Genomic DNA, 26,062 nt, shown 5'->3' on the forward strand with positions numbered 1-26,062 from the left:
CACATTACCATCTCTGATAAACACAAACTATATCAAATAAAATCTATGTTTATTTGTTACATGCACAGGATACAGAAGGTGTAAATGGTACAGTGAAATGGTTACTTGCATAGTGGAGTCTTTTGTTTAGACATGTAACTAGCTAGCTAGCTAAACAATGAACCAATCCCAACTCATAACGTTACTACCCTGCATGAATGTACACATAGCTAAAGCTAACCAACTACTAGGTTCAATGTTAGCTAGCTAACCTCTCTAGGGTAGGTGGGACGAAATCGTCCCGCACTATTCAAAACATCAGAGCGCCAAATTTAAAACCACAAAATGTCATAATTCAAAGTTCTCAAACATAGGACTATTTTACACCATTTGAAAGATAAGACTCTCGTTAATCTAACCACATTGTCCGATTTCAAAAAGAATTTACAGCGAAAGCAAAACATTAGATTGCGTTAGGAGAGTACATAGCCAGAAATAACCACACAGCCATTTTTCAAGCAAGAATACATGTCACAAAAAAACAAAAACACAGTTAAATGCAGCACTAACCTTTGATGATCTTCATCAGATGACACGCCTAGGACATTATGTTATACAATACATGCATGTTTTGTTCAGTCAAGTTCATATTTATATAAAAAAAACAGCTTTTTACATTAGCATGTGATGTTCAGAACTAGCAACTAGCATACACACCGCAAACTTCCAGTGAATTTTAATATCTCACGATTAACGTTCACAAAATACATAACAATTATTTTAAGAATTATAGATACAGAACTCCTTTATGCAATCGAGGTGTCAGATTTTAAAATAGCTTTTTGGCGAAAGCACATTTTGCAATATTCTGAGTAGATAGCCCGGCCATCACGGCTAGCTAATTTGACACCCACCAAGTTTGGCCCTCACCAAACTCAGATTTACTATAAGAACAATTGGATTACCTTTGCTGTTCTTCATCAGAATGCACTCCCAGGACTTCTACTTCAACAACAAATGTTGTTTTGGTTAGAAATAATCCATAGTTAAATTGAAATAGCTCCGTTTTGTTTGTGCGTTCAGGTCACAATCCGAAGGGTGCGCATTTCGTGACAAAAAAAATGCAAAATATTCCATTACCGTACTTCGAAGCATGTCAAACGCTGTTTAAAATAAATTTTTATGCGATTTTTCTCGTAAAATAGTGATAATATTCCAACCGGGCGACGTTGTATTCATTCAAAGACTGAAAGAACAAAATGGAGAATTCACATGAATGCGCATCTCCAGTGTCACTGTCCCCAGGCAGGCCAGTAACAAACTCTGCTGCTGTTCTTTGCCCAAATCAAATCAAATTTATTTACAAAGCCCTTCTTACATCAGCTGATATTTTAAAGTGCTGTACAGAAACCCAGCCTAAAACCGCAAACAGCAAGCAATGCAGGTGTAGAAGCACGGTGGCTAGGAAAAACTCCCTAGAAAGGCCAGAACCTAGGAAGAAACCTAGAGAGGAACCAGGCTATGAGGGGTGGCCAGTCCTCTTCTGGCTGTGCCGGGTGGAGATTATAACCGCACATGGCCTAGATGTTCAAATGTTCATGACCAGCATTGTCAAATAATAATAATCATAGTAGTCGAGGGTGCAACAAGTCAGTAACACAAGAGTAAGTGTCAGTTGGCTTTTTCATAGCCGATCTTTGAGAGTATCTCTACCGCTCCTGCTGTCTCTAGAGAGTTGAAAACAGGAGGTCTGGGACAGGTAGCACGTCCGGTGAATAGGTCAGGGTTTCAGCAGGTCTGGGACAACAGGTCTGGGACAGGTAGCACGTCCGGTGAACAGGTCAGGGTTCCATAGCTGCAGGCAGAACAGTTGGAACTGGAGCAGCAGCACGGCCAGGTGAACTGGGGACAGCAAGGAGTCATCAAGCCAGGTAGTCCTGAGGCATGGTCCTAGGGCTCAGGTCCTACGAGAGAGAGAAGGAAAGAAAGAGAAAGAGAGAATTAGAGAGAGCATTTTTAAATTCACACAGGACACCGGAAAAGACAAGAGAAATACTCCAGATGTGACAGACTGACCCTAGCCCCCCGACACATAAACTACTGCAGCATAAATACTGGAGGCTGAGACAGGAGGGGTCAGGAGACACTGTGGCCCCATCCGATGAAACCCCCGGACAGGGCCAAACAGGTAGCATATAACCCCACCCACTTTGCCAAAGCACAGCCTCCGCACCACTGGAGGGATATCTCCAACCACCAACATACCATCCCGGGACAAGGCCGAGTATAGCCCACAAAGATCTCCGCCACGGCACAGCCCAAGGCAGGAACCACTCAAGTGACGCAGCCCTCCCAGGGATGGCATGGAAGAACACCAGTAAGCCAGTGACTCAGCCCCCGTAATAGGGGTAGAGGCAGAGAATCCCAGTGGAAAGAGGGGAAACCGGCCAGGCAGAGACAGCAAGGGCGGTTCGTTGCTCCAGCCTTTCCGTTCACCTTCACACCCCTGGGCCAGACTACACTTAATCATAGGACCTACTGAAGAGATGTGTCTTCAGTAAAGACTTAAAGGTTGAGACTGAGTCTGCGTCTCTCACATGGGTAGGCAGACTATTCCATAGAAATGGAGCTCTATAGGAGAAAGCCCTGCCTCCAGCTGTTTGCTTAGAAATTCTAGGAACAATTAGGAGGCCCGCGTCTTGTGACCGTAGCGTACGTGTAGGTATGTACGGCAGGACCAAATCGGAAAGATAGGTAGGAGCAAGCCCATGTAATGCTTTGTAGGTTAGCAGTAAAACCTTGAAATCAGCCCTTGCCTTAACAGGAAGCCAGTGTAGGGAGGCTAGCACTGGAGTAATATGATCACATTTTTTGGTTCTAGTCAGGATTCTAGCAGCCGTATTTAGCACTAACTGAAGTTTATTTAGTGCTTTATCCGGGTAGCCGGAAAGTAGAGCATTGCAGTAGTCCAACCTAGAAGTAACAAAGGCATGGATTAATCTTTCTGCGTCATTTTTGGACAGAAAGTTTCTGATTTTTGCAATGTTACGTAGATGGAAAAAAGCTGTCCTTGAAACAGTCTTGATATGTTCTTCAAAAGAGAGATCAGGGTCCAGAGTAACGCCGAGGTCCTTCACAGTTTTATTTGAGATGACTGTACAACCATCCAGATTAATTGTCAGATTCAACAGAAGATCTCTTTGTTTCTTGGGACCTAGAACAAGCATCTCTGTTTTGTCCGAGTTTAAGATTCTGACTGCATACATCTCATTTCACTTTCTGGTGCCTTCTGAGAGCCAATGGAAGCCTTAGAAAATGTCACGTTACAGCACAGATGCTGTATTTTTGATAGAGAGGCTACAGAAGGACAATAAATTGTCAGACAGGGCACTTCCTGTATGGAATCTTCTCAGGTTTTGGCCTGCCATATGAGTTCTGTTATACTCACAGACACCATTCAAACAGTTTTAGAAACGTTAGAGTGTTTTCTATCCAAATTTACTAATTATATGCATATTCTAGTTTCTGGGCAAGAGTAGTAACCAGTTTAAATCGGGTATGTTTTTTATCCGGCCGTGCAAATACTGCCCCCTAGCCCCAACAGGCTAACTAATGAAACTAAAATGTACACTTAATCCAGAATAAACTAATATATCGAATTTATTATACAAGAGACAAAACCCACAAATTCTGCAGCACAACGGCAGAGCCATGTCTTATGTGTAAAATGAATATATGACTTAATAATCTATGCTTTCTGGGATGCTATAAAGTCCAGAAGTTTTGGGCAGAGACAGAAAGTTGTCTGTCAGAAGTACTACAATGTAACATACTTTTAATCTGTCTCTCTGCATATTTCAAGACATGGCACATGGGGGTAGTGAGATACCCAATGGGCTGGAGGATTCTCTTCTCATCACTCATCTGGAAAAAACGTAAATCAATCAATACGCCATCATTAACACAATGGATAAATCTAATGATTTTTAATTGAAATATTGAAATAGCATGGGCGAATGAAAAAAGCGATTTGATTCAACTTACGGCCAAGTGGCAAACAATAATGCAGGCACTAGGGATGGGGGTGTGAGCATGCAGATCTGGGAAGATGAGATGTAGTCATTGTTTGTGTGCGTCTGTAAGTTGTTCATATGTATATGTTGTATATGGAGTGAAAAAAGAAAATTTTTAAAAAAATAGTTCATATTATAAAAAACTAAAAATGAATTCATGCACTATGCACATTGTTTTACATAGACAAGAATTGCCTAGTGCATTCTATTAATTTGCCTCCTGTGGGAGCATATTTAAAGGGAATCTTTAATTGTATTTATTCTACAAGCATAATCAGACAGCCTCTTGTCTCTTCCCTATAGAAAAACACTGTGAGGGTTTGTGGTGGTTAATTTCTATATTACCAAATGAGGAGAAACAAACTTCTCACACCAGTCAGAGTTATACTTAAACTACATCTTTAATAATAAGAGCTTTGCAATAGCACTTGACTTTCAACGATTCCCTATTTCTAATGAACCGTTGAGAGTGACAACACAAAAGTACAAAGATCTTTTATAGCCTAGATACACCCCTCTCAACCTACATGACGAACCACAGATATTATGAACATTTCACAAAGGGACTTTATAATTTAGAAAGGAGTATCCCGTAGCCAGATAGCATTCACTATAAATTATCGTTCAGTTTGGTCCCTAAGACGAGGTTCTAATCTCGTTCCTGGTACTTCATAGCACAGAACCATTACCTCATCCAATGGCATAACTCAATTGTCAACTCTAGATAATCCCATCTCAAGTAAAACCCCTTCTTGACCCCTCTCCTGGACAAGCTCACTGAGGGGAGTGAGCCTCTAGGTCATACACTATCCCAGGATAAGTGCAACATCAGAGGGGACATACAATGGTTCCAGACACTGCCATACACCTCCCCCCAATGCCAAAGGAGGGAGTGACTTGTGCACAGACATTGTGGAGACAAGTAATTGGCTCCCCATTAATCACGCCATCCCTTCACATGGTTTAAGAATAGGTAAAGACACATTCACATATGAAAACCATGTTCCATCCTGTCCTCTTCCCTTTCTGATATTCTGCATAGCACCAGAGACATGTAAAAGACAAGCCTGACCTCTCCTTTCTCTGGGCCCCAAATGACTGAGCCCCAGCTGAGGGAAGAAGTACAACTGCCAACACCAAAGTCCAAAGGGATACATTCTAATAACAAGTATATCACATAAGCATATTATGCAGATAAGACATCTTAATTATCTATGTTACCCAACTAATTCTGATTCATCCACCACAGGTTGTAGTACATTGTTTTACAAAATGTTTTACAAGAATTTCTGATTGGCTTGGTCCTACATAATGACAGAATGCATTCTGTTTTGGTATCGCAGGTAATGTTATAGGAAGGTTTGCGTTACGGATGAGGGGTTTTAAACAAATGTTTGCGGAGAAGGTATTAGGGGTAAGGGTGAACAGCAAAGCCTTCTCTAGAGGATCTGAGGGGGCTGCTTAGCATTTCCAAATGAACCTTAGCGCTGTGTTAGCGCTGTCTTCTGCCACATATCTGCACCAGCAGAAGGGCTCATCTCCTTAGTAAATACTACCTGTCTGTCAGGTTTACCCCTGGGAGGAGGGAGGGAGAGAGAGAGTGCAGGGGAATGCAGACAGAAAAATAGCAATACATGGCCATGTTCCTACCTTCTGAGCCTACCACATCTGCCAAACATGCCACAAAATGTATTTTGCTTAATATATCTATGTACGAGTTAAAAAGAAGGAATGGTGTGAAAAAGGAACCAGACAGACAGAGATGTAAACACTTGCCATCCCAGAGGAGAAATGGATAGGTTCTTCAACTTTTTTTTATTTGAGAAAAGTCTGTTCCCGAGGAAGTCTAGCTACTCACAATTTGCAGCCAAAATGTTACCTGGCTAAAACAGTGAACCGTCTACCCTGGTGGAATAATTTGTGTAATTCAGAACACCTTCTTGACAATAACATTATTTCTGATTTGCATGTCAAGTGAGGCACATTACATTAGTTTAAGTGCTTCTCTCCCCACAAGAGTGTCATTGGCTCACACTGACTGCCAACATCCTCTGATGAAAAGAGGGATTGGAAGAGATGGAAAGAGAAGTGTAAGCATGAGATGAGAGAGAGGAGAATGACAGAGCGAGTTGTAGCTGTATGGTGTTTAATCTCTCTCTTGCTTGTCATTCTTCTTGCAGATACAGCATATGTGCGAGTTTTCATCAGCGACGTGAACGATAACAAACCCGTCTTTGCTCAGCGCCTCTATGAAGTTGGGGTTGACGAGGATGCAGATGTCGGCCTGGCTGTTGTCACCGTCAGTGCTAATGACGAAGATGAAGGTATGGAAGGAAGGATGAGGAAGAAAGAGAGAGAGCAGCGAAGCCCAAAACATTTCCACCAGTGATGGCACATTTGCACTAATGGCAGTGAAATTAGTGAATGTGTAACATTTATTTTTTCTCAGGAGTGCATGTTAAGGCAGTGAGGCAGGTAATCTGGCACAGGTATAACATTTCATGAGAAACCTGAGGGAAAAGTACATTTTTCACATTCTGGGCAGGGTCAAAACTGTCCTTGGTATGACATTAGACTTTGGGCAGAGGTAACTGTCAATCAAAAAATAATTTTTTTCCCAACCCTAGACTCGTCTAGTTTTAGAGACAATGAGGGCAGTGAAGGGTTAAAATGTTCCAAAATGACTCACCACAAGTGCCATCTCCCCATCTGGATTTAGCTCTGCTGGAATCATGCTGAGACGAGATAAGCTGAGCACCATGCTACATTAAGACGCAGCCATTTGATAGTCAAGTAATGCAACACCACATTTGTTCTAAAAAGACAGACACACTTCTCCTACACAGTACAGTAGGTGGGTGGGATTTGGTGTGATAAACCAGTTTATCCCCTGTACAGCGGCAACACTGCGTAATATCGGCTATGTTTTGGGTTGTTAATCAAGTATTTATCGCAAGCGGGGGTTGGTGCGGCTTAGTTTATAGGGTAGCCTATGTAGCGCTAGCTGCAACCAAGCCAAGATGAACAACCAGACAGCACCAGCCCCCAGCATTTAAAGGAGCCTAAACACAATCTGTATTTTTTTTTATCCACACAAGGGCTCAACTGCAGTAGAAGCTTATAGGAAAACCCTGAGGGAGCGCTTTGTCTGCTGATTTATGTTAATAGCAGAGATTAGACTAGTATTTACATTGGGCTTATAGCTCCTTTAACACAACAGACTGGTTGAAAGGGGAGTCATGAAATATCCAGGGGACTATTTTATCTGGCTAAATTAGCCCATTGGACGGTCTCCATGGACACACACTGGAGATCTACTTCCTCATTGATTTCTCAACCCTCATCGTGACACACAGATGTAGGATCTTAATTTGACCTATATTGTTCCAGCAAAATAATCTGTCAGCAACAGGATTTGAACGTTTAGTCCATAATGTTGCTTGATCGGTGATTAGCTGGCCAAAAGTAGACTATATGAAAAGTGCAATACTGTAGTACTCAACCTGTCTCAAGTCTGGTCTCAAGACCACATTTTGAGTGTCTCGGTCTTGTCTCAGTGTCAGATACATTTGTACTTGGTCTTGACTCGGTCTCGGACAGTGAGGACTCATCATTTCTTCCAGAGACCACCAGCAGAGTAGAAAATTTGTAATTATCAACTTCCATTCAGTAAGCGCATAACACCGCTTTGCCAGGCTAAATATATACACTCCTTTGTTGAAACAGGAATAGCTGCAGTCTTTATATCTAGTATAGACATGTTTGCGCAGTGGCAAACCTATTGGACCTAGGCCTTCAGTGTGTGACATGTTCATGATGCTGACAGGACAGCAACAGTAATACCAGCGCACTCATTTCAGAAAGTGCACTTTTTATAAAACACAAAGTGCTAGTGGCATAGTGGAGGCTATACGCAGGTATATACCCTATACCCTATTTTTTATGGGCATTGCTTGTAGTCACTTAATCCCCACTAATGGTTATCAAAGTAGTGTAGTGGAGGTATAGGACTTATCAATTATGTAGTACAACATAGAAATCATGCACAAAGCAGCCTACACAATCGCAAACCATGGACAAAGACCCACCCACTGGGGAGCCAGGCCCAAAAAATCTGATTGAGAAAAAAACAAAAAAGAATACATTACTATTACAAAAATACTCAATTTTCCCAGACCTCCAAAATGGTTCCATGACGTGGTTAAAGTGTTGTTATGGACCTAGAATATCAAATTATACTATTTTTTATTTAATATTTTTTTTAGAAAGTGTGATTTTGAGAATGCAAATCTGAAAAATATTTAAGAAAACTAATAAAAAAACTGGAATCTTTCACAAAGGGTGCCTTTCTTTCGTTGGGCAGGCTGTTTGGGAATTTTTGTCATATGCTGCATTTGCTATAGGACAACTGTTTACCTTTTGTTCGTGACACTTTGATATCTTGATAATATGCAGCTGTTTAAAGGGCAAATCTACAGATGTAACAATAACAAAACGGGCACCCCGCCTCTGTTTTGGTAAAAATCTGAGGGGTTGTTTACATTTACAATGATTACAAACATTGGAGTAAAACAAGCTTATATTTTGGGTTCTCATGGAGTGTGACAGTTGAACTAAGCTCATGAGGCATTTATAAGTTATATTCTTCAAGAATCAATGGATATACAGTACCAGTCAAAAGTTTAGACACACCTACCCATTCCAGGGTTTTTCTTATTTATTTTTTTACTGTTTTCTACTTTGTAGAATAACAGTGAAGACATCAACACTATGAAATTACACATGACCAAAAAAGAGTTAAACAAATATAAATCTTTTTTATATTTAAGATTATTCAAAGTAGCCACCCTTTGCCATGATGACAACTTTCCACACTCTTGGCATTCTCTCAACAAGCTTCATAAGGTAGTCACCTGGAAAGCATCTCAATTAAAAGGTGTGCCTTGTTAAAATGTATTTGTGAAATTTCTTTCCTTCTTAATGTGTTTGAGCCAATCAGTTGTGTTGTGACAAGGTAGGGGTGGTACAGTATACAGAAGATAGCCCTATTTGGTAAAAGACCAAGTCCATATTTGGCAAGAACAGCTCAAATAACCAAAGAGAAATGACAGTCCATCATTACTTTAAGATATGAATGTCAGTCAATCTGGAAAAATTCAAGAACTTAGAAAGTTTCTTCAAGTGCAGTCGCAAAAACCATCAAGCGCTATGATGAAACTGGCTCTCATTAGGACCGCCACAGGAAAGGAAGACCCAGAGTTTTCTCTGCTGCAGATGATAAATTCATTACCAGACTCAGAAATTGCAGCCCAAATAAATGCTTCACTGAGTTCAAGTAACAGACACATCTCAACATCAACTGTTCAGAGGATGCGTGAATCAGGCCTCATGATCAAATTGCTGCAAAGAAACCACTACTAAAGGACACCAATAAGAAGAAGAGACTTGCTTGGGCTAAGAAACATGAACAATGGACATTAGACTGGTGGAAATCTGTCCTTTGGTCTATCCTTTGGTCCAATTTTGAGATTTTTGGTTCCAACCACTGTGTTTTTGGGAGACGCAGAGTAGGTGAATGGATGATCTCCGCATGTGTGGTTCCCACCGTGAAACGTGCCGAGAGTGCGCAAGGCTGTCATCAAGGCAAAGGGTGGCTACTTTGAAGAATCTAAAATCTAAAATATATTTTTATTTGTTTAACACTTTTTTGGTTACTACATGATTCCATATGTGTTATGTCATAGTGTTGATGTCTTCACTATTATTCTACAATGTAGAAAATAGTAAAAAACCTTGAGTAGGTGTGTCCAAACTTTTGACTGGTACTGTATATACAGTTGAAGTCGGAAGTTTACATACACCTTAGCCAAATACATTTAAACTCAGTTTTTCACAATTCCTGACATTTAATCCTAGTAAAAATTCCCTGTCTAAGGTCAGTTAGGATCACCACTTTATTTTAAGAATGTGAAATGTCAGAATAATAGCAGAGACAATGATTTATTTCAGCTTTTATTTCTTTCATCACATTCCCAGTGGGTCAGAAGTTTACATACTTTCAATTAGTATTTGGTAGCATTGCTTTTAAATTGTTTAACTTGGGTCAAACGTTTTGGGTAGCCTTCCACAAGCTTCCCACAATAAATTGGGTGAATTTTGGCCCATTCCTCCTGACAGAGCTGGTGTAACTGAGTCAGGTTTATAGGCCTTCTTGTTCTCACACACTTTTTCAGTTCTGCCCACAAATGTTCTATAGGATTGAGGTCAGGGCTTTGTGATGGCCACTCCAATACCTTGACTTTGTTGTCCTTAAGCCATTTTGCCACAACTTTGGAAGTATGATTGGGGTCATTGGCCATTTGGAAGACCCATTTGCGACCAAGCTTTAATTTCCTGACTGATTTCTTGAGATGTTGCTTCAATATATCCACATAATTTTCCATCCTCATGATTCTATCTATTTTGTGAAGTGCACCAGTCCCTCTTGCAAAATAGCACCCCCACAACATGATGCTACCACCCCCTTGCTTCACGGTTGGGATGGTGTTCTTCGGCTTGCAAGCTTCCCCCTTTTTTCTCCAAACATAACGGTGGTCATTATGGCCAAACAGTTCTATTTTTGTTTCATCAGACCAGAGGACATTTCTCCAAAAGGTACGATCTTTGTCCCCATGTGCAGTTGCAAACCGTAGTCTGGCTTTTTTATGGTGGTTTTGGAGCAGTGGCTTCTTCCTTGCTGAGCGGCCTTTCAGGTTATGCCGATATAGGACTCGTTTTACTGTGGATTTGATACTTTTGTACCTGTTTGCTCCAACACCTTCACAAGGTCCTTTGCTGTTGATCTGGGATTGATTTGCACTTTTTGCACCAAAGTACATTCATTTGGGAGACAGAACGGTATGACGTTTGCGTGGTCCCATGGTGTTTATACTTGCGTACTATTGTTTGTACAGATTAAGGTGGTACCTTCAGGCATTTGGAAATTGCTCCCAAGGATGAACCAGACTTGTGGAGGTCTACAATTTGTTTTCTGAGGTCTTAGCTGATTTCTTTTGATTTTCCCATGATGTCAAGCAAAGAGGCACTGAGTTGGAAGGTAGGCCTTGAAATACATCATCAGGTACACCTCCAATTGACTCAAATGATGTCAATTAGCCTATCAGAATCTTCTAAAGCCATGACATAATTTTCTGGAATTTTCCAAACTGTTTAAAGGCACAATCAACTTAGTGTACGTAAACTTTTGACCCACTGGAATTCTGATACAGTGAATTATAAGTTAAATATTCTGTCTGTAAACAATTGTTGGGAAAATTACTTGTGTCATGCACACAGTAGATGTCCTAACCGACTTGCCAAAACTATAGTTTGTTAACAAGAAATCTGTGGAGTGGTTGAAAAACGAGTTTTAATGACTCCAACCTAAGTGTATGTAAACTTCTGACTTCAACTGTATGTACTGAGGCAGCATATTAAATTGCACCATGTTCCTTGTATAAAGCACTGCTTTTGGCCAGAGCACTATGAGACAAACAAGTATTGGACTAAATAATGAATAGGGTGCCATTTCAGACTTTCCCAAATTCTAAGTACAGCATCTAGAACTCCAACCCCCAGAATCCCCACTAAAAATCCCTGGTCCCTCCCCAGGTGCCAATGCCAAGTTGCGTTACCAGATAACGTCGGGCAACACAGGAGGGGTGTTTGACATGGAACCTGAGGTGGGAACCATCTTTGTCACCCAGCCTCTGGACTACGAGCAGCAGAAGAGGTACAAGCTGCTGGTGCTGGCATCAGACGGGAAGTGGGAGGACTACGCCGCCGTGGTGGTCAACGTGGTCAACAAGAACGACGAGGCGCCCGTCTTCTCCATGAATGAGTACTATGGCTCAGTGACAGAGGAGCTAGATGGCTCACCGGTCTTTGTGCTCCAGGTGTGTGTTCTTTCTCTAACCTGGGTGCCAGTCTGTTTCTGTTTGAGCGGTCAGGTACCGAGGCTCAATCAACCATGTCAAATGCATGCTTCTGTATACTAACTGTATATATGCTAGCTATAGCTAATATCTACATGTCACTCTACAAGTTATTTCTGGCTCTAGCCTGGGTGTCTTTCTGTTTCTGCTTCAATCAACACATTGTTTTGTTCATTGACAAGGCAGGGATTCATTTTGAATGCACAAACAGTCAGCTAGCCAGGATAATCTTTATCAAGCATAAATATCAATTACTTGCTTCTGTATGTCATGCATGTATATAACAAGTCTGCTATCCATTCCATAAACAATGGATGTAAAGCTAGATTGATGGGATGCTTGCTTCGAAAGACAGGCACACACGTATGCACACTGCACACACACACACACACACACACACACACACACACACACACACACACACACACACACACACACACACACACACACACACACACACACACACATATTTACATTTTTTTACATTTAAGTCATTTAGCAGACGTTCTTATCCAGAGCGACTTACAAATTGGTGCATTCACCTTATGATATCCACACACACACACACACACACACACACACACACACACACACACACACACACACACACACACACACACACACACACACTTAGATGTTGATTGCTGATGAGTTGGGTGTCTCACTAGGTGACAGCCACGGACCCAGACAAGGATGCAGACCAGGACGCCGTCCGCTACTCTCTCCATGGTCAGGGGGCGGACTCTCAGTTTGTGATTAATGAGATCACGGGGGAGATGTACGCCCAGAAGACGCTGGACCGCGAGGAGCGGGCTGTGTGGCGCTTCGTGGTCCTGGCCACAGACGAGAAAGGGGAGGGGCTCACCGGCTTCACTGACGTCATCATCAACGTGTGGGACATCAATGACAACGAGCCCGCTTTCACCTGCGCACCCGATGGCTGCCACGGCAACATAGCTGAGAACTCACCCCCAGGAACTTTTGTCATGGAGATGACGGCGGCAGACCTTGACGACACGGCAGTGGGTCAGAACGCCATCTTCACCTATCGTATCATCGAGAACGCCCGTGATGCAGATTCTGAGGAACTATTTACAATCGACGCTAGTACGGGCACCATCTCCGTGGTGACCAGCGGACTGGACAGGGAGGTGGCAGAGCGGCACCAGCTGGTGGTCGAAGCCAGGGATGGAGGGGACATGGTCGGTACAGCTACCGCCACTATCATCATCATGGACCTGAACGACCATACCCCCCGGTTCAAAGATGAGTGGTGTGGGGCTCGTGTGTCTGAGAACAGCCCTCCAGACTCAACCGTGCTGGAGCTGGAAGCTGTGGACCCAGACTCTGGCCCTCACGGCCTGCTGGGCTTCAGTGTGGTGGCGGGGGACCAGCGGGAGAGGTTCTACATGGTGAGCCACAGAGCAGAGCAGTCTGGGAGTCTGAAGCTGAGGAAGGGGCTGGACTATGAGAGGCCCGGCGAGCAGCGCTTCAACCTCACCATCCAGGTGGAGGACTCTGACTTCTCCAGCCTCATCCACTGCATCATCCAGGTGGTGGATGAGAACGACCACATCCCTGTGTTCACCACCACCTTCTACCCCCTCGCCCCTCTAGTGGAGGATGTTGCCGTGGGAACCAGCATCACCCAGGTGATGGCCAATGACTCAGACTCTGACCTGAATGGGGAAATAGTCTACAGCATCTCCCCGGAGTCAGACCCATACGGTCATTTTATAGTGGACCGAGACGGCATTGTGACCGTGTCCCGACCGCTGGACAGAGAGACAATGCCCGAGTACCAGCTGGTTGTCATGGCGACAGACCGCGGGAGTCCAGCGTTGACGGGGAGCGCCACGGTCCAGCTGAGCCTGCTTGATGTTAATGACAATGGGCCAGAGCTGGAGGTGGCCTACACCCCTGTCCTCTGGGAGAACAGCCCTGCTCCACAGCTGGTGTGGCTCAACCAGACCTCCACGCTGCTCCACGTTATCGACAGGGACTCCCCAGAGAACGGGCCTCCCTTCTCCCTCGCCCTTCCCCATCTCTACGCCCCTGACTTCCACCTGCAGGACCATGGCAATGGCACGGCAACGCTCACCGCGCTGTGCCGCTTCGACCGTGAGCGCCAGAGGGAGTTCCTCCTGCCCGTGGTTATGACGGACAGCGGCCGTCCGCCAATGACGGTCACCAACACGCTCACCATCACCGTGGGCGACCAGAATGACAACGCCCACCAGGAGGGAGAGAAGGAGATTTACGTTCACAGCCGGAGGGGTGAGTCCCAACTTTCCGTCAACTTTTAGACATTCGTATTCACGAAGCCTCTAAGAGTAGGTGTGCTGATCTAGGATCAAGTCCCCCCTTTTATTCTTCATGATCTAAGATTCTTTGTGAATATGGACCCAGGCTGTTACCCAAGTTAGCACAGCATGGAGGTGCTCTTTCTGTCTTTCTGTGTACCTATTCTGTATTGTCTGAATTCGTAATTGATACACCCGGGGCAAATATTAGCATTTTGTTGCAGCATTTCATGATTCTTGATTGCAAATCATTCCTTCGGGCTTAAGAACATTCGACCCCCACACACTCTCTCCACTCTGCTAATTGTATCTGTCCCTGATGTTAACTTGACCATTATAAGATCTGTGGTGTTCCTCAGGAGTGATTGTTAGGCCCGTTAAAGTTCTGATCATAGACCTGGATTTTTAGGTTTTCAGTAATTGTGTGAAACACTGCAGCAGCTTGACTCATACAGGCCCCGGTTGTTTACCCAGCTGCAGTACGCTGGCACTGGGGCTCGATAATAACATAATCCATAGTGCGATAGCCCTGACTTCCTTAAACTCTCAGCGCTCCTCGCATCTGAAGTACTGGAAGCCTATTCAACCCAGACAGTGGGACTTCACACTCATGAACATAATAGGAAGAACAGAAACAGCAGAATCACAGAACAGCAGATAAGAAAACGGCTGAAGATAAGCAGCCTAGGGCCTCTATCACTTTTGGTTTGGAAACCGTTGTTTTCAGACAAAATCAAAGTCTTTGTGTGCGCTGGACAGGAAGGATGCAGACTACTTCGCTGGGCAAGGTCTATGCCCCTGATCAAGATGATTGGGACAACAAGACCTACACCTTAGATGCAGAAGGAATGAGGTAGGTGTTATGTTTGTCTGTAACCAGCGTGAGTCATAATAGGACAGTTAATCAGTTAATCAGTTAAACAGTTAATATATGACAGATGCAAATATGTATCCCTATAAATATGACCTTCAGCTACTTTCACTCAAAGTCTCAGAGTCAAATAAAATGAAATGTGATTTGTCAGATGCTTGGTAAAGAATAGGTGTAGACTAACAGTGAAATGCTTACTTATGAGCCCTTCCCAACGATGCAGAGAGAAAAATAAAGAAATAATAGAAATATAGAAAGATAATAACATGAGGAATAAATACACAATGAGTAACGATATCTTGGCTATATACACGGGGTACCAGTACCGAGTTGATGTGCAGGGGTACGAGGTAATTTAAGTAGATATATACATATAAATAGGGATAAAGTGACTAGGCAACAGGAGAGACAATAAACAGTAACAGTCAAAGAAAGTCAAAGAAAGGGAAAGGGTGGAGAATATCACCACATTTCCTACTTGGCCAACAAGTGCCTCTTGTTCAACATGCACTTAACCCTAATTGCTCCCGTAAGTCGCTCTGGATAAGAGCATTTGCTAAATGACAAAAATGTAAAATGTTAATGTAATCAGAGCAATCAGAGGATGCATTTGTATCATATCAACTAGTGGACTCGCAGGGGAACAAGGATCAAGAATATTTATACCAAGATTGTTTGCAATTTTGCATCTAACACAGTCAGGGAACAGAAGAAAATCCCAATTGCATATTTTACACATTCCTGTTTTATTCATATGCCAATCCTGACCCGTTTCTATGACAACTACCGAGCTCCTTTGGTGGAGATGTAAACAAAATATAATTTACCGCCCAGCAGAAACTGAACAGTTGTTCTTTCCGTTCATTTCCTTTGGTAGTCCAGCGTTGTAGGCACAAAACGGAATAAAACATGGAATAAACACTTAAACATGGAGGGACTGCTTGGCCTTGTCCAATAAGAAACATTTATTTCCATTTTCCATTGTATTTTAAAATGTTTTCCTTTGTATGCCCTTTATGAATACCACCCAGTCATTTAAGTTTTCCACCACATTTATGTCCTCCCCTACAGGTATTTCACTCTAGACAAGAGTTCAGGCCACCTGGCCATCAGACAGAACACCCTAGCGGGAAGCTACTATCTCAGAGTGGGAGTGTCGGACGGGGTGTGGCCGGACGTGGTGTCTGGGGTCACAGTTCACGTCCGGGAGCTAGAGGACATGGCCATCCACTCATCAGCCTCCCTGCGTCTGATCGGTAAGCTACTCAAGCGTGACAACATTGTACTTATCTATTCTACAGTTTATGTCATGATTCGTGATTATACTCTTAGAAAAAAAGGTGCTGTCTAGAACCTAAAAGGGTTCTTCGCTGTCCCAATAGGGTTCCAGGTAAAAACCCTTTTTGTTTCAAGTGGAACCCTTTTGGGTTCTATGTTGAACCCTTTCAACAGAGGGACCCACCTATCGTTCAGCAACTAGAGTTGTGCTACTTCAGCTGCTGTTACTCCACAGCAGGGATGCTCTATATGAGATGATGAGTCTGAACCTGTCAACATGAATTACTTTTTCCTTTTGTTTTCCTTTCTCTTGTGCTCTATCGCTCATCTTTCCGCCCACACCAAACGTCAGGCTTTTTATTTGACTTCGTTCTGTTGTTGGAGAGATAGACAATGTAGCTTTCGAGACATATGTTTGGTTTGAGAAAGACAATAATAGGCAAGGTTTTGTCATTAGGATTCAATCAGGTTGTGATATTAATTCATGGGGAATCAGCTGCTGCTCTCTGGATTAAAATACAAGAAAGAAGAATGAGTAAATTATGTAAAAAAATGAATGAATAAAAAACGTACAGAAACCTGTAGACTTCTACACCTTAAAATAGAGAGTATCTCTGGATCTAGAACTGGTACTTTTAAATCTGAGGCTGCGCTGTGAGTCAGCAAATTCAATGGATTGGATTTATGTTCATCTTTTACAAAAGATCCAAGCGATTTACATTGAATCGGAGGAGCTCACCTTTTCACCTTTACAAGCTGTGAGGTATGTACTTTATAACAAATCTATTAGGATAACCTATAGTCCCTATCACTTCAAGCAGCAGTGTGTATTACACATCAGGTGCCGTTTTCACAAACATATGAAGTTTAATGTCTTGGTATTTTGGCTCTCTCTGGGCAAATCTCAAATGTAAAGGTCAATTTCAAAACTGCCAGGTTAGTCCTTGACATTTGAAAATACATTTTATGAATAGACTGCAAGGCTATTAGGCATGCCAGGGCATCAATTTCACTTTGTAGAGATTAAAGAGGACTTTTTTCATCCTCTCCGATATTATTAGAAGAGACGCATTGCATTGCTAATGCTTCGACCTCTAAATCTATTTGACAGTGAGGCCGTCAATGTTTTATACTGGAGCCAAGAATCGGTCTCAGTGGAAATAATTAAAGAACGGTAAGTTAAATAGTTTCACTACATGGGTGAGTGAATCAATGTCAGGCCAGTATAGATCAATTCTATTTGCTAATTGAACCAAGACTGGGTTCACTTTGATCAACTTCCCCTGTCAGTAAATAGTGAATGTTCTTGAGGTTCTAATGCCTGAGGTGTGTTTCTGTCTGTGTGTGTGCTTGTGTGTGTGTGCGTATGTGTGTATATTTCCCACTTCTGCAGGCATCACTGCCAGAGAGTTTATTCAGTCCCGGGTGGACGAGAGGAGTCGACAGGATATGTTCAGGGGCTTCTTGTCTGAACACCTGTCCATCAGATCAGGCACAATCAACGTCTTCAGCCTGACAGACGTTAGACCAAAGACGCTGGACGTGCGCTTCTCTGTGCACAGCGATGGCTACCTGCGCCCAGAGAAACTACATGGATACCTGGCGGCGCATACAAAGAAGGTACACGCCTCAATGTTTTCCCATCTTGAAGATAGGGATCTTAGCTCATACATCTCTGGGAGCAGAGCTTGGTGTTGTCGATATCGTTTCTTTATCAGCCAAGAGGTGCAATGTGCATTCATATCTTTTTCATTAATGTTGTTCGCACCAACTCTCCCCCTTCTGTGTTCATAACTGCTTCCTTACTCATTCTCTCTCACCCTCACCTCATTCCCTCTATCTCTCCATCCCTCTTTCAATCTCTCGCCGACCCTCTGTCTCTCTATCTCAGTTCTCATTCATTTATTGAAAATAAATCTGCCATTTTGGAGATGTACTCGTTTCTTTTTAAGTAAATATTTGTATGTGTGAGGAATATCAGCCAGGTTCATCACTCTCTGTCCTCCCTTACTTCCCTATCTATCTATCTATCTATCTATCTATCTATCTATCTATCTATCTATCTATCTATCTATCTATCTATCTATCTATCTATCTATCTATCTATCTATCTATCTATCTATCTATCTATCTATCTATCTATCTATCTATCTATCTATCTATCTATCTATCTATCTATCTATCTATCTATCTATCTATCTATCTATCTATCTATCTATCTATCTATCTATCTATCTATCTATCTATCTATCTATCTATCTATCTATCTATCTATCTATCTATCTATCTATCTATCTATCTATCTATCTATCTATCTATCTATCTATCTACTCCTCCCCTCTCCCTATTTCACTCTCCCGCTCTCTCTCTTTCCATCTCTCTCCCTCTCCCCCCTCTCTCTCGCTCTCTCCAACTCTCTCTCCCTCTCTCTTTCTCTCCCTCTCTCTTTCCCTCTCTCTCATTCCCTCTCTCTCATTCCCTCTCTCTCATTCCCTCTCTCTCATTCCCTCTCTCTCTTTCTCTCCATCTCTTTCTCTTTCTCTACATCTCAATTCAATTCAAGGGGCTTTATCTCTCTCTATCCCCCTCTTTCTCTTCCCCCCAACCCCTCTCTCTGTCCCTCTCTTCAGCTGCAGTCTCTGCTGCGGGTGAACGTGTCCCAGGTAGAGGTGGATGAGTGTGTGTACACAGACTGCAGGCCGGGTGGCGGCTGCTCCACACAGCTCAGCGTCAGTGACACACCCACCCTGGTCGATGCCGGGAACATAGCACTGGTGTCTGTGACGATGATGTCCTCTGCCCGGTGTGGCTGCTCTGCCAGGGACCGGGTCCATCAGGCTTGTTCCTCCTACCTCACAAACCCCTGCTTCAATGGAGGCACCTGCATAGATACCCTCAGTGGGTACAGGTGAGCAGAGAGCAGGGACCAAAGCAATACCTGAGGACTATGTGAACTGGGTTTTGTTCATAAGGCACATCGCAGCAGAAAACACAAGAGTGTCTTATTGGACACCTGCAGATAGTTCCTCATTTTTTCATTCTATTTCGAACCTTTTTCTTCCACTTTAACTCTACCGAACACGATCGTATCCTGTCTTTATTGTAATTAATTTATTACACAAGATAAATATCCTTCCATCGGAGACAATTGAGAGATAATTAAGAGAAGGTGATAGAAATAATCAGGAGGAAATCTAGACACAGATGGTGATGTGGAGAAAATTATACCATAATCAGAAATGACACCAATCTGAATAAATTAGAGAAGAAGAATGACAATAAATTCAGAGTAAAAAAATCTATAGTTTGATGATAAATTGCCTCATAATTATATACTAGAGCCTTGAACGCTAAGCATATAAAGCAGTCAGAAATCCATTTAAAAAAAAGTACAAGGCCCAATGTGGGTGTATCACAGAAGAAATAGCATGGAGCTAATTTGATGATGAGAATTGGTAGGATTTAAGAAATGTGGGCCAGTGAGATTACAACAAGCACTACACACCCCTCTCCCAAGTGCTGACAACCTTTCAGAATCCCACTTAATACCATTTACATGAACATGTAAAGTTAAATAAGGCAAACAGATGTCTGCCTTAAGACCTTAGAACATGAAGATCACACTCATGGGGGGTGTCCCAGAGCCCTAGGGGCACTAGTCAAAAGCATGCTGCGGTTTTTATCTGCCACATCTGCTGCAGTCTGCAGTCTTGTGAGGGAGCCCTTGTCAGAATATAGATGCTGCTATATAACCCAATGTGTATTCAGAATGTGTGTGAAAAATCAAATTGTGGGCCAATCCCATGTCGAGAGAGCTTAATAGCCAGTCTGAGACATTGGCCTTATCAGATCGTGTCAGTCAGAGGAAGAAACCTGCCCTATGCTCTGGAGTTTGTATTGGCATTGCTCTCTGGAGTCACATGGAGAATGCCTGGGAAGGTGTGTTATGTGTGTGTGTGTGTGTGTGTGTGTGTGTGTGTATGTGTATGTGTATGTGTGTGTGTACGTGTGTGTGTGTACGTGTGTACGTGTGTGTATGATCAGGCACAAACGTGTGTGCATGCTTTCTCCATGTATGCATGTGTGTGTACATGTAACCGATGTGAAATGGCTAGTTAGTTAGCGGTGGTGCGCGCTAATAGCATTTCAATCAGTGACGTCACTCGCTCTGAGACTTGAAGTAGGGTTTCCCCTTGCGTTGCAAGGGCCGTGGCTTTTGTGGCGCGATGGGTAACGATGCTTCGTGGGTGTCAGTTGTTGATGTGTGCAAGGGTCCCTGGTTCGAGCCCAGGTTGGGGCGAAGAGAGGGACGGAACCTACACTGTTACATACACACACCACAGAATCATCCCGTCTCTCTCTGTATGGATCAGTATTCCTGACATGTCTTGGCCCTCTGCTGAATAAACAGAGTTGGAGATGTTGGCAGAAGGAGAAAACAGACCCTAACTGTACATAGCAGAGCCATCCACTCAGATACGACGCCACATGAAAATAGATGGCTCTGACATTTTCTACCAAGCCCAGTTAGTCTCACATCACGTTTCGCCAGGGGTCTGTGAATATTCTGTCCTGTTTTGGATCCAAAGTGATATTTTTCTCTTTGCATGTATTTCTCTTTATATCAAGGCATTTATTTGATTACTATTTACGGCTAGTAGGCATGCAGATTCACTAGAGGAGGCATAGAATAAAGAAGTGGCGGAATAGCGTGAAAAAGTGGAGGAATAGCATGAAGAAGTGGAGGAATAGCATGAAGAAGTGGAGGAATAGCATGAAGAAGTGGAGGAATAGCATGAAGAAGTGAAGGAATAGCATGAAGAAGTGGAGGAATAGCATGAAGAAGTGGAGGAATAGCGTGAAGAAGTGGAGGAATAGCGTGAAGAAGTGGAGGAATAGCATGAAGAAGTGGAGGAATAGCATGAAGAAGTGGAGGAATAGCATGAAGAAGTGGAGGAATAGCATGAAGAAGTGGAGGAATAGCGTGAAGAAGTGGAGGAATAGCGTGAAGAAGTGGAGGAATAGCGTGAAGAAGTGGAGGAATAGCGTGAAGAAGTGGAGGAATAGCGTGAAGAAGTGGAGGAATAGCGTGAAGAAGTGGAGGAATAGCATGAAGAAGTACAGGACTCAGCCATTTCACCCGTGATACAAGTCAGTATTTGACGTCCATCAAGAGACTGAAAAACAGCTTCTATCTCAAGGCCATCAGACTGTTAAATAGCCATCACTAGCCGGCCTCCACCCAGTACCCTGCCCTGAACTTAGTCACTGTCACTAGCCGGCTACCACCCTGCTGCCCTGTGTACATAGACTTGGAATCACTGGTAACTTTAATAATGGAACACTGGTCACTTTAATAATGTTTACATATTGTTTTACTCATTTCATATGTACTGTATACTGTATTCTAGTCAATGCCATCATATTCAACTATTGCTGTATATATACTATTTTATCCTATGTATTCTACAGATACACTAAATATTCTATCCACATACTGTCCATAATGTCTATACATCCCATCACATACTGTCCATAATGTCCATACACCCCATCACATACTGTCCATAATGTCTATACACCCCATCACATACTGTCCATAATGTCTGTACATCCAATAACATATATACCAGTCAAAAGTTTGGACATACCTACTCATTCAAGGGTTTTTCTTTATTTTTACTATTCTCTACATGGTAGAATAATAGTGAAGACATCAAAACTATGAAATAACACATATGGAATCATGTAGTAACCAAAAAATTGTTAAACAAATCAAAATAGATTTTAGATTTTAGATTCTTCAAAGTAGCCCCCCTTTGCCTTGATGACAGCTTTGCACACTCTTGGCATTCTCTCAACCAGCTTCACCTGGAATGCTTTTCCAACAGTCTTGAAGGAGTTCCCACATATACTGAGCACCTGTTGGCTGCTTTTCTTTCACTCGGCGGTATCAGAACTCAGGATAAGACCCAGATGCAGACAGCTAGAGTCACAGATGTTTATTGGCAAAAGACAGGTCAAAGGCAGAGGTCTGTAATCCAGGGCAGAGTCAATAAGGTACAGAACAGCAGGCAGGCTCAGGGTCAGGACAGGCAGAGTTCTGGAAACGGGTCAGAGTCAGGCAGGAACAGAATGGCAGGCAGGCTCGGGGTCAGGGCAGGCAGAATGGTCAGAACTGGGGAAACTCGGAAACAGAACTTGAGAAAGCAGGGAGACGGGAAAAAACACTGCTAAGACCTGACAAGACAAGAACTGGCAACAGACAAACACAGGTATAAATAGACTGGGGATAATGAGGAAGATTGGCGACACCTGGAGGGGTGTGGAGACAAGCACAAAGACAGGTGTAAAAACAGATCTGGGTGTGACAGGCAGTCCAACTCATCCGAAATCATCTCAATTGGGTTGAGGTCGGGTGATTGTGGAGGCCAGGTCATCTGATGCAGCACTCCATCACTCTCCTTCTTGGTTAAATAGCCTTTACACAGCCTGGAGGTGTGTTGGGTCATTGTTCTGTTGAAAAACAAATGATAGTCCTACTAAGCACAAACCAGATGGGATGGCGTATCGCTGCAGAATGCTGTGGTAGCCATGCTGGTTTCATAGTTTTGATGTCTTCACTATTATTCTACAATGTGGTAAATAGTCAAAATAAAGAAAAACCCTTGAATGAGTAGGTGTGTCCAAACTTTTGACTGGTACTGTACATGTTATTCAATCATTGCACCAACACTGTTCGCACGCGTCAATGACTGTTTGTGTAGCCAGGCGCTAAAATAGAACTTTGTTCTATTTGTGACACTTGATGCGCTGCAAGTCCCGCCTCTCCCATCTCCTCATTGGTTTTTAGGAGCATATACCCACTTGCCATCTCCCATTGGTTTTTAGGAGCACATACCCACATTGGTGATTTAAAGAGGAACTTAGGTCCACACTCCAGCCCAGTTGGTAGTGGTAATGTACCTTAATGTTGGTTGCCAACCACCATATAAAGTCCAAAGTAGAAGAAGAAGCCTGAAGGAGGGGAGATTACTAGAAATGAACTTGGTGCACCCTTTTATCCGTGGATTAATTGTCGGAGTACATTGTACATTTCAGGTAAAATAAGAACCCAATGTTTATATCCCAAGACAAATTAGCTAGCAACAGCTAGCTAGCTAGCTAAATTACCATAAATGTTTAATGCTTTTCGACCTGTCCCCAAATGAATATAGTTGGTTCAGAGTTCGTTTTGATATTTCAACCTGCGTGTCCTGATCGCGTCAAAATCAACATGCGCGTGATACTGGTCTGGTCAGCATGTACCTTAAAAAACCTTAAACACTTTGAAATTTAAAGTTTGCAACAACTTCGAAATGTTATGTTGGAGAAAAAATTCTAGAGCTAGTTGGGAGGAATACCATGAAGAAGTGGAGGAATAGCATGAAGAAGCACTCTGGTTGATTTCTCGGTGATTACTTCTCCTTTCCCTTCCTTTGCCTTGATTACAGACTCGAGCTCTTCTATGGACCACTGCTAGCTTAACACACACATGTACTTCACCATGCCAGGGAATCTGCACAGCAGAGTAATGGGTCAGAAACAAGGAGATATTGAGAATCAGTGATAATGTAGGGTACCTAGAAAAGTATGAATCATGTTCGAACAAAGGGATCTGATGTGCTGCTGAGAGGTTGTAAGGGATTTTTCAGCAACAAAACCTGTTTTGAGGCTCACAGGCTGAACAATGTGATAAGGCTATCTAATGTATTAAATGCAGTATATTCATATGTACTTGATGTGTTTCATGCCTAATGCACTATCAGCTACTGTATGTGGTGTGTTTTATTAGTCCTATTCTCCTGTCTGTCTAAGAGTTACTGTATGTTGTCATTTATAAATATAGTCACATCCCACAGCACTTTACACAGAGATATATGATAGTAGAGCCAGCCCCATCATAATGTTTCAATAGGGAAAAAAATCACTGTTAATGTTCTCTGGGCTGCTTTTGTTTCATGCCACCACAGGTGCCAGTGCCCACTGCAGCATGAGGGTCCTGAATGCCAGCAGACGAGGCGAAGTTTCCTTGGCAACGGCTATGCCTGGTTTCCTCCCATAAGGCCGTGCTTTGATAGCCATCTTTCCCTGGAGTTCATCACAGAGGCTGAGGATGGGCTGCTACTCTACAGCGGGCCCCTGGCCACCCTGCAGCCTGGAGACCCAGAGGACTACATGGCTATAGGTAGAGTAATGTATTACCCACCCAGGATTTGAACACGGGTCATGGAGATCACAAAAGCCCTCTGAGCTAAAACCTAGGCATTAACTGGAACCTACTGTAACTCTGGATTTTAGGTCTCAGGCAAGGTTACTCATCATCTTGGGATTTGAACTTGGGTTGTCTGCGTGCCTCAATATGACACGTTAGCCCGCTGAGCTAAGCGATGGGCATTAGCTGGGAGCTACAGTGGATGCAAATCAATTTATAACATTTTTGACATGCGTTTTTCTGGATTTTTTTGTTGTTATTCTGTCTCTCACTGTTCAAATAAATCTACCATTGAAATTATAGACTGATCATTTCTTTGTCAGTGGGCAAACGTACAAAATAAGCAGGGGATCAAATACTTTTTTCCCTCACTGTAACTTGTTTTTTGGGGGGATACAAGCAAGGTTATTCATCAGGCTAGTATGGTTTAACAAACCACCTCTGTTACACAATGGCAAATGTATACTGTCGCTGCCTCCCAGTCCAACCAAGGTGCATGAATTGAATAACAAACTGGATGTGTGGGAGATATTCAGCATGATTTGGATTTATTGGGTTGCTTAGTCATACAGCCCATACAGAGTCAAGCCACTCAAACTAAAACAATGTAGCCTTGTTAATTGATTGACTTTCTCATCTTTGTAGACCAAAATAATGGTCCATACCTTTGGAATGAACTGTATATATACAGTTTCATGTAATGTATGTACATTTGTATGAATTTACTATTTGACACTCAACAACATCCCTCTAAGAGTATCAGAAGAACATCCTACACCACTGTTGAACTTTGACCCTTTAAGTCTGTAGGTGGAATGGCATGGGGATAATGCTGATATTGATGACCTCTCTTTTCCCTTCAGAGCTGATTGGTGGAACACCCAGTCTGAAGATCAACCACGGGTCTGGGACCCTGGTCCTGCAGTTGCAGGGCAACATGGTTGTGTCTGACAGACGCTGGCACCGACTGGATGTTAGAAGCAACAGTAAAGTAAATGGACTATTAGATGACTGTATTCAACACATTCTTTCATGTTCTTACGTGTGTGTGTGTGTGTGTGTGTGTGTGTGTGTGTGTGTGTGTGTGTGTGTGTGTGTGTGTGTGTGTGTGTGTGTGTGTGTGTGTGTGTGTGTGTGTGTGTGTGTGTGTTTAACCTCGCTCCTGTTTTCCGGGGTTTTCAGGATGTGCATTTCACCCTGGACCGCTGCTCCAGTGCTATCGTTATGGAGACTGAGGGCGTGGACAGCTGGGCCATGACTGAGGACCGGTCCTCCTGTGAGGTCAGAGGAGTCACGCCTAATAGGGACAGGTAATGTCCTCCTCAGAACCC

At 43.0% G+C, this 26,062-nt stretch overlaps 1 protein-coding gene across 1 annotated transcript in view; it reads left to right on the plus strand.

Moving 5' to 3' along the window:
* The window catches only part of LOC106561400 (neural-cadherin), a 103,295-nt gene that overhangs the window by 51,282 nt on the left and 25,951 nt on the right, over positions 1 to 26,062 (plus strand). The window contains exons 16-25 of the mRNA XM_082956631.1: positions 6,233 to 6,376; positions 11,703 to 11,986; positions 12,694 to 14,302; positions 15,088 to 15,181; positions 16,271 to 16,455; positions 17,871 to 18,097; positions 19,108 to 19,385; positions 24,490 to 24,704; positions 25,595 to 25,704; positions 25,914 to 26,041. Coding sequence (XP_082812757.1) covers positions 6,233 to 6,376; positions 11,703 to 11,986; positions 12,694 to 14,302; positions 15,088 to 15,181; positions 16,271 to 16,455; positions 17,871 to 18,097; positions 19,108 to 19,385; positions 24,490 to 24,704; positions 25,595 to 25,704; positions 25,914 to 26,041 — 3,274 coding nt within the window. The remainder of the gene's footprint in view (positions 1 to 6,232; positions 6,377 to 11,702; positions 11,987 to 12,693; positions 14,303 to 15,087; positions 15,182 to 16,270; positions 16,456 to 17,870; positions 18,098 to 19,107; positions 19,386 to 24,489; positions 24,705 to 25,594; positions 25,705 to 25,913; positions 26,042 to 26,062) is intronic.

Source organism: Salmo salar, chromosome 10 (genome assembly GCF_965601325.2).
Source record: "Salmo salar chromosome 10, fSalSal1, whole genome shotgun sequence".
Lineage (NCBI taxonomy): Eukaryota > Metazoa > Chordata > Actinopteri > Salmoniformes > Salmonidae > Salmo > Salmo salar.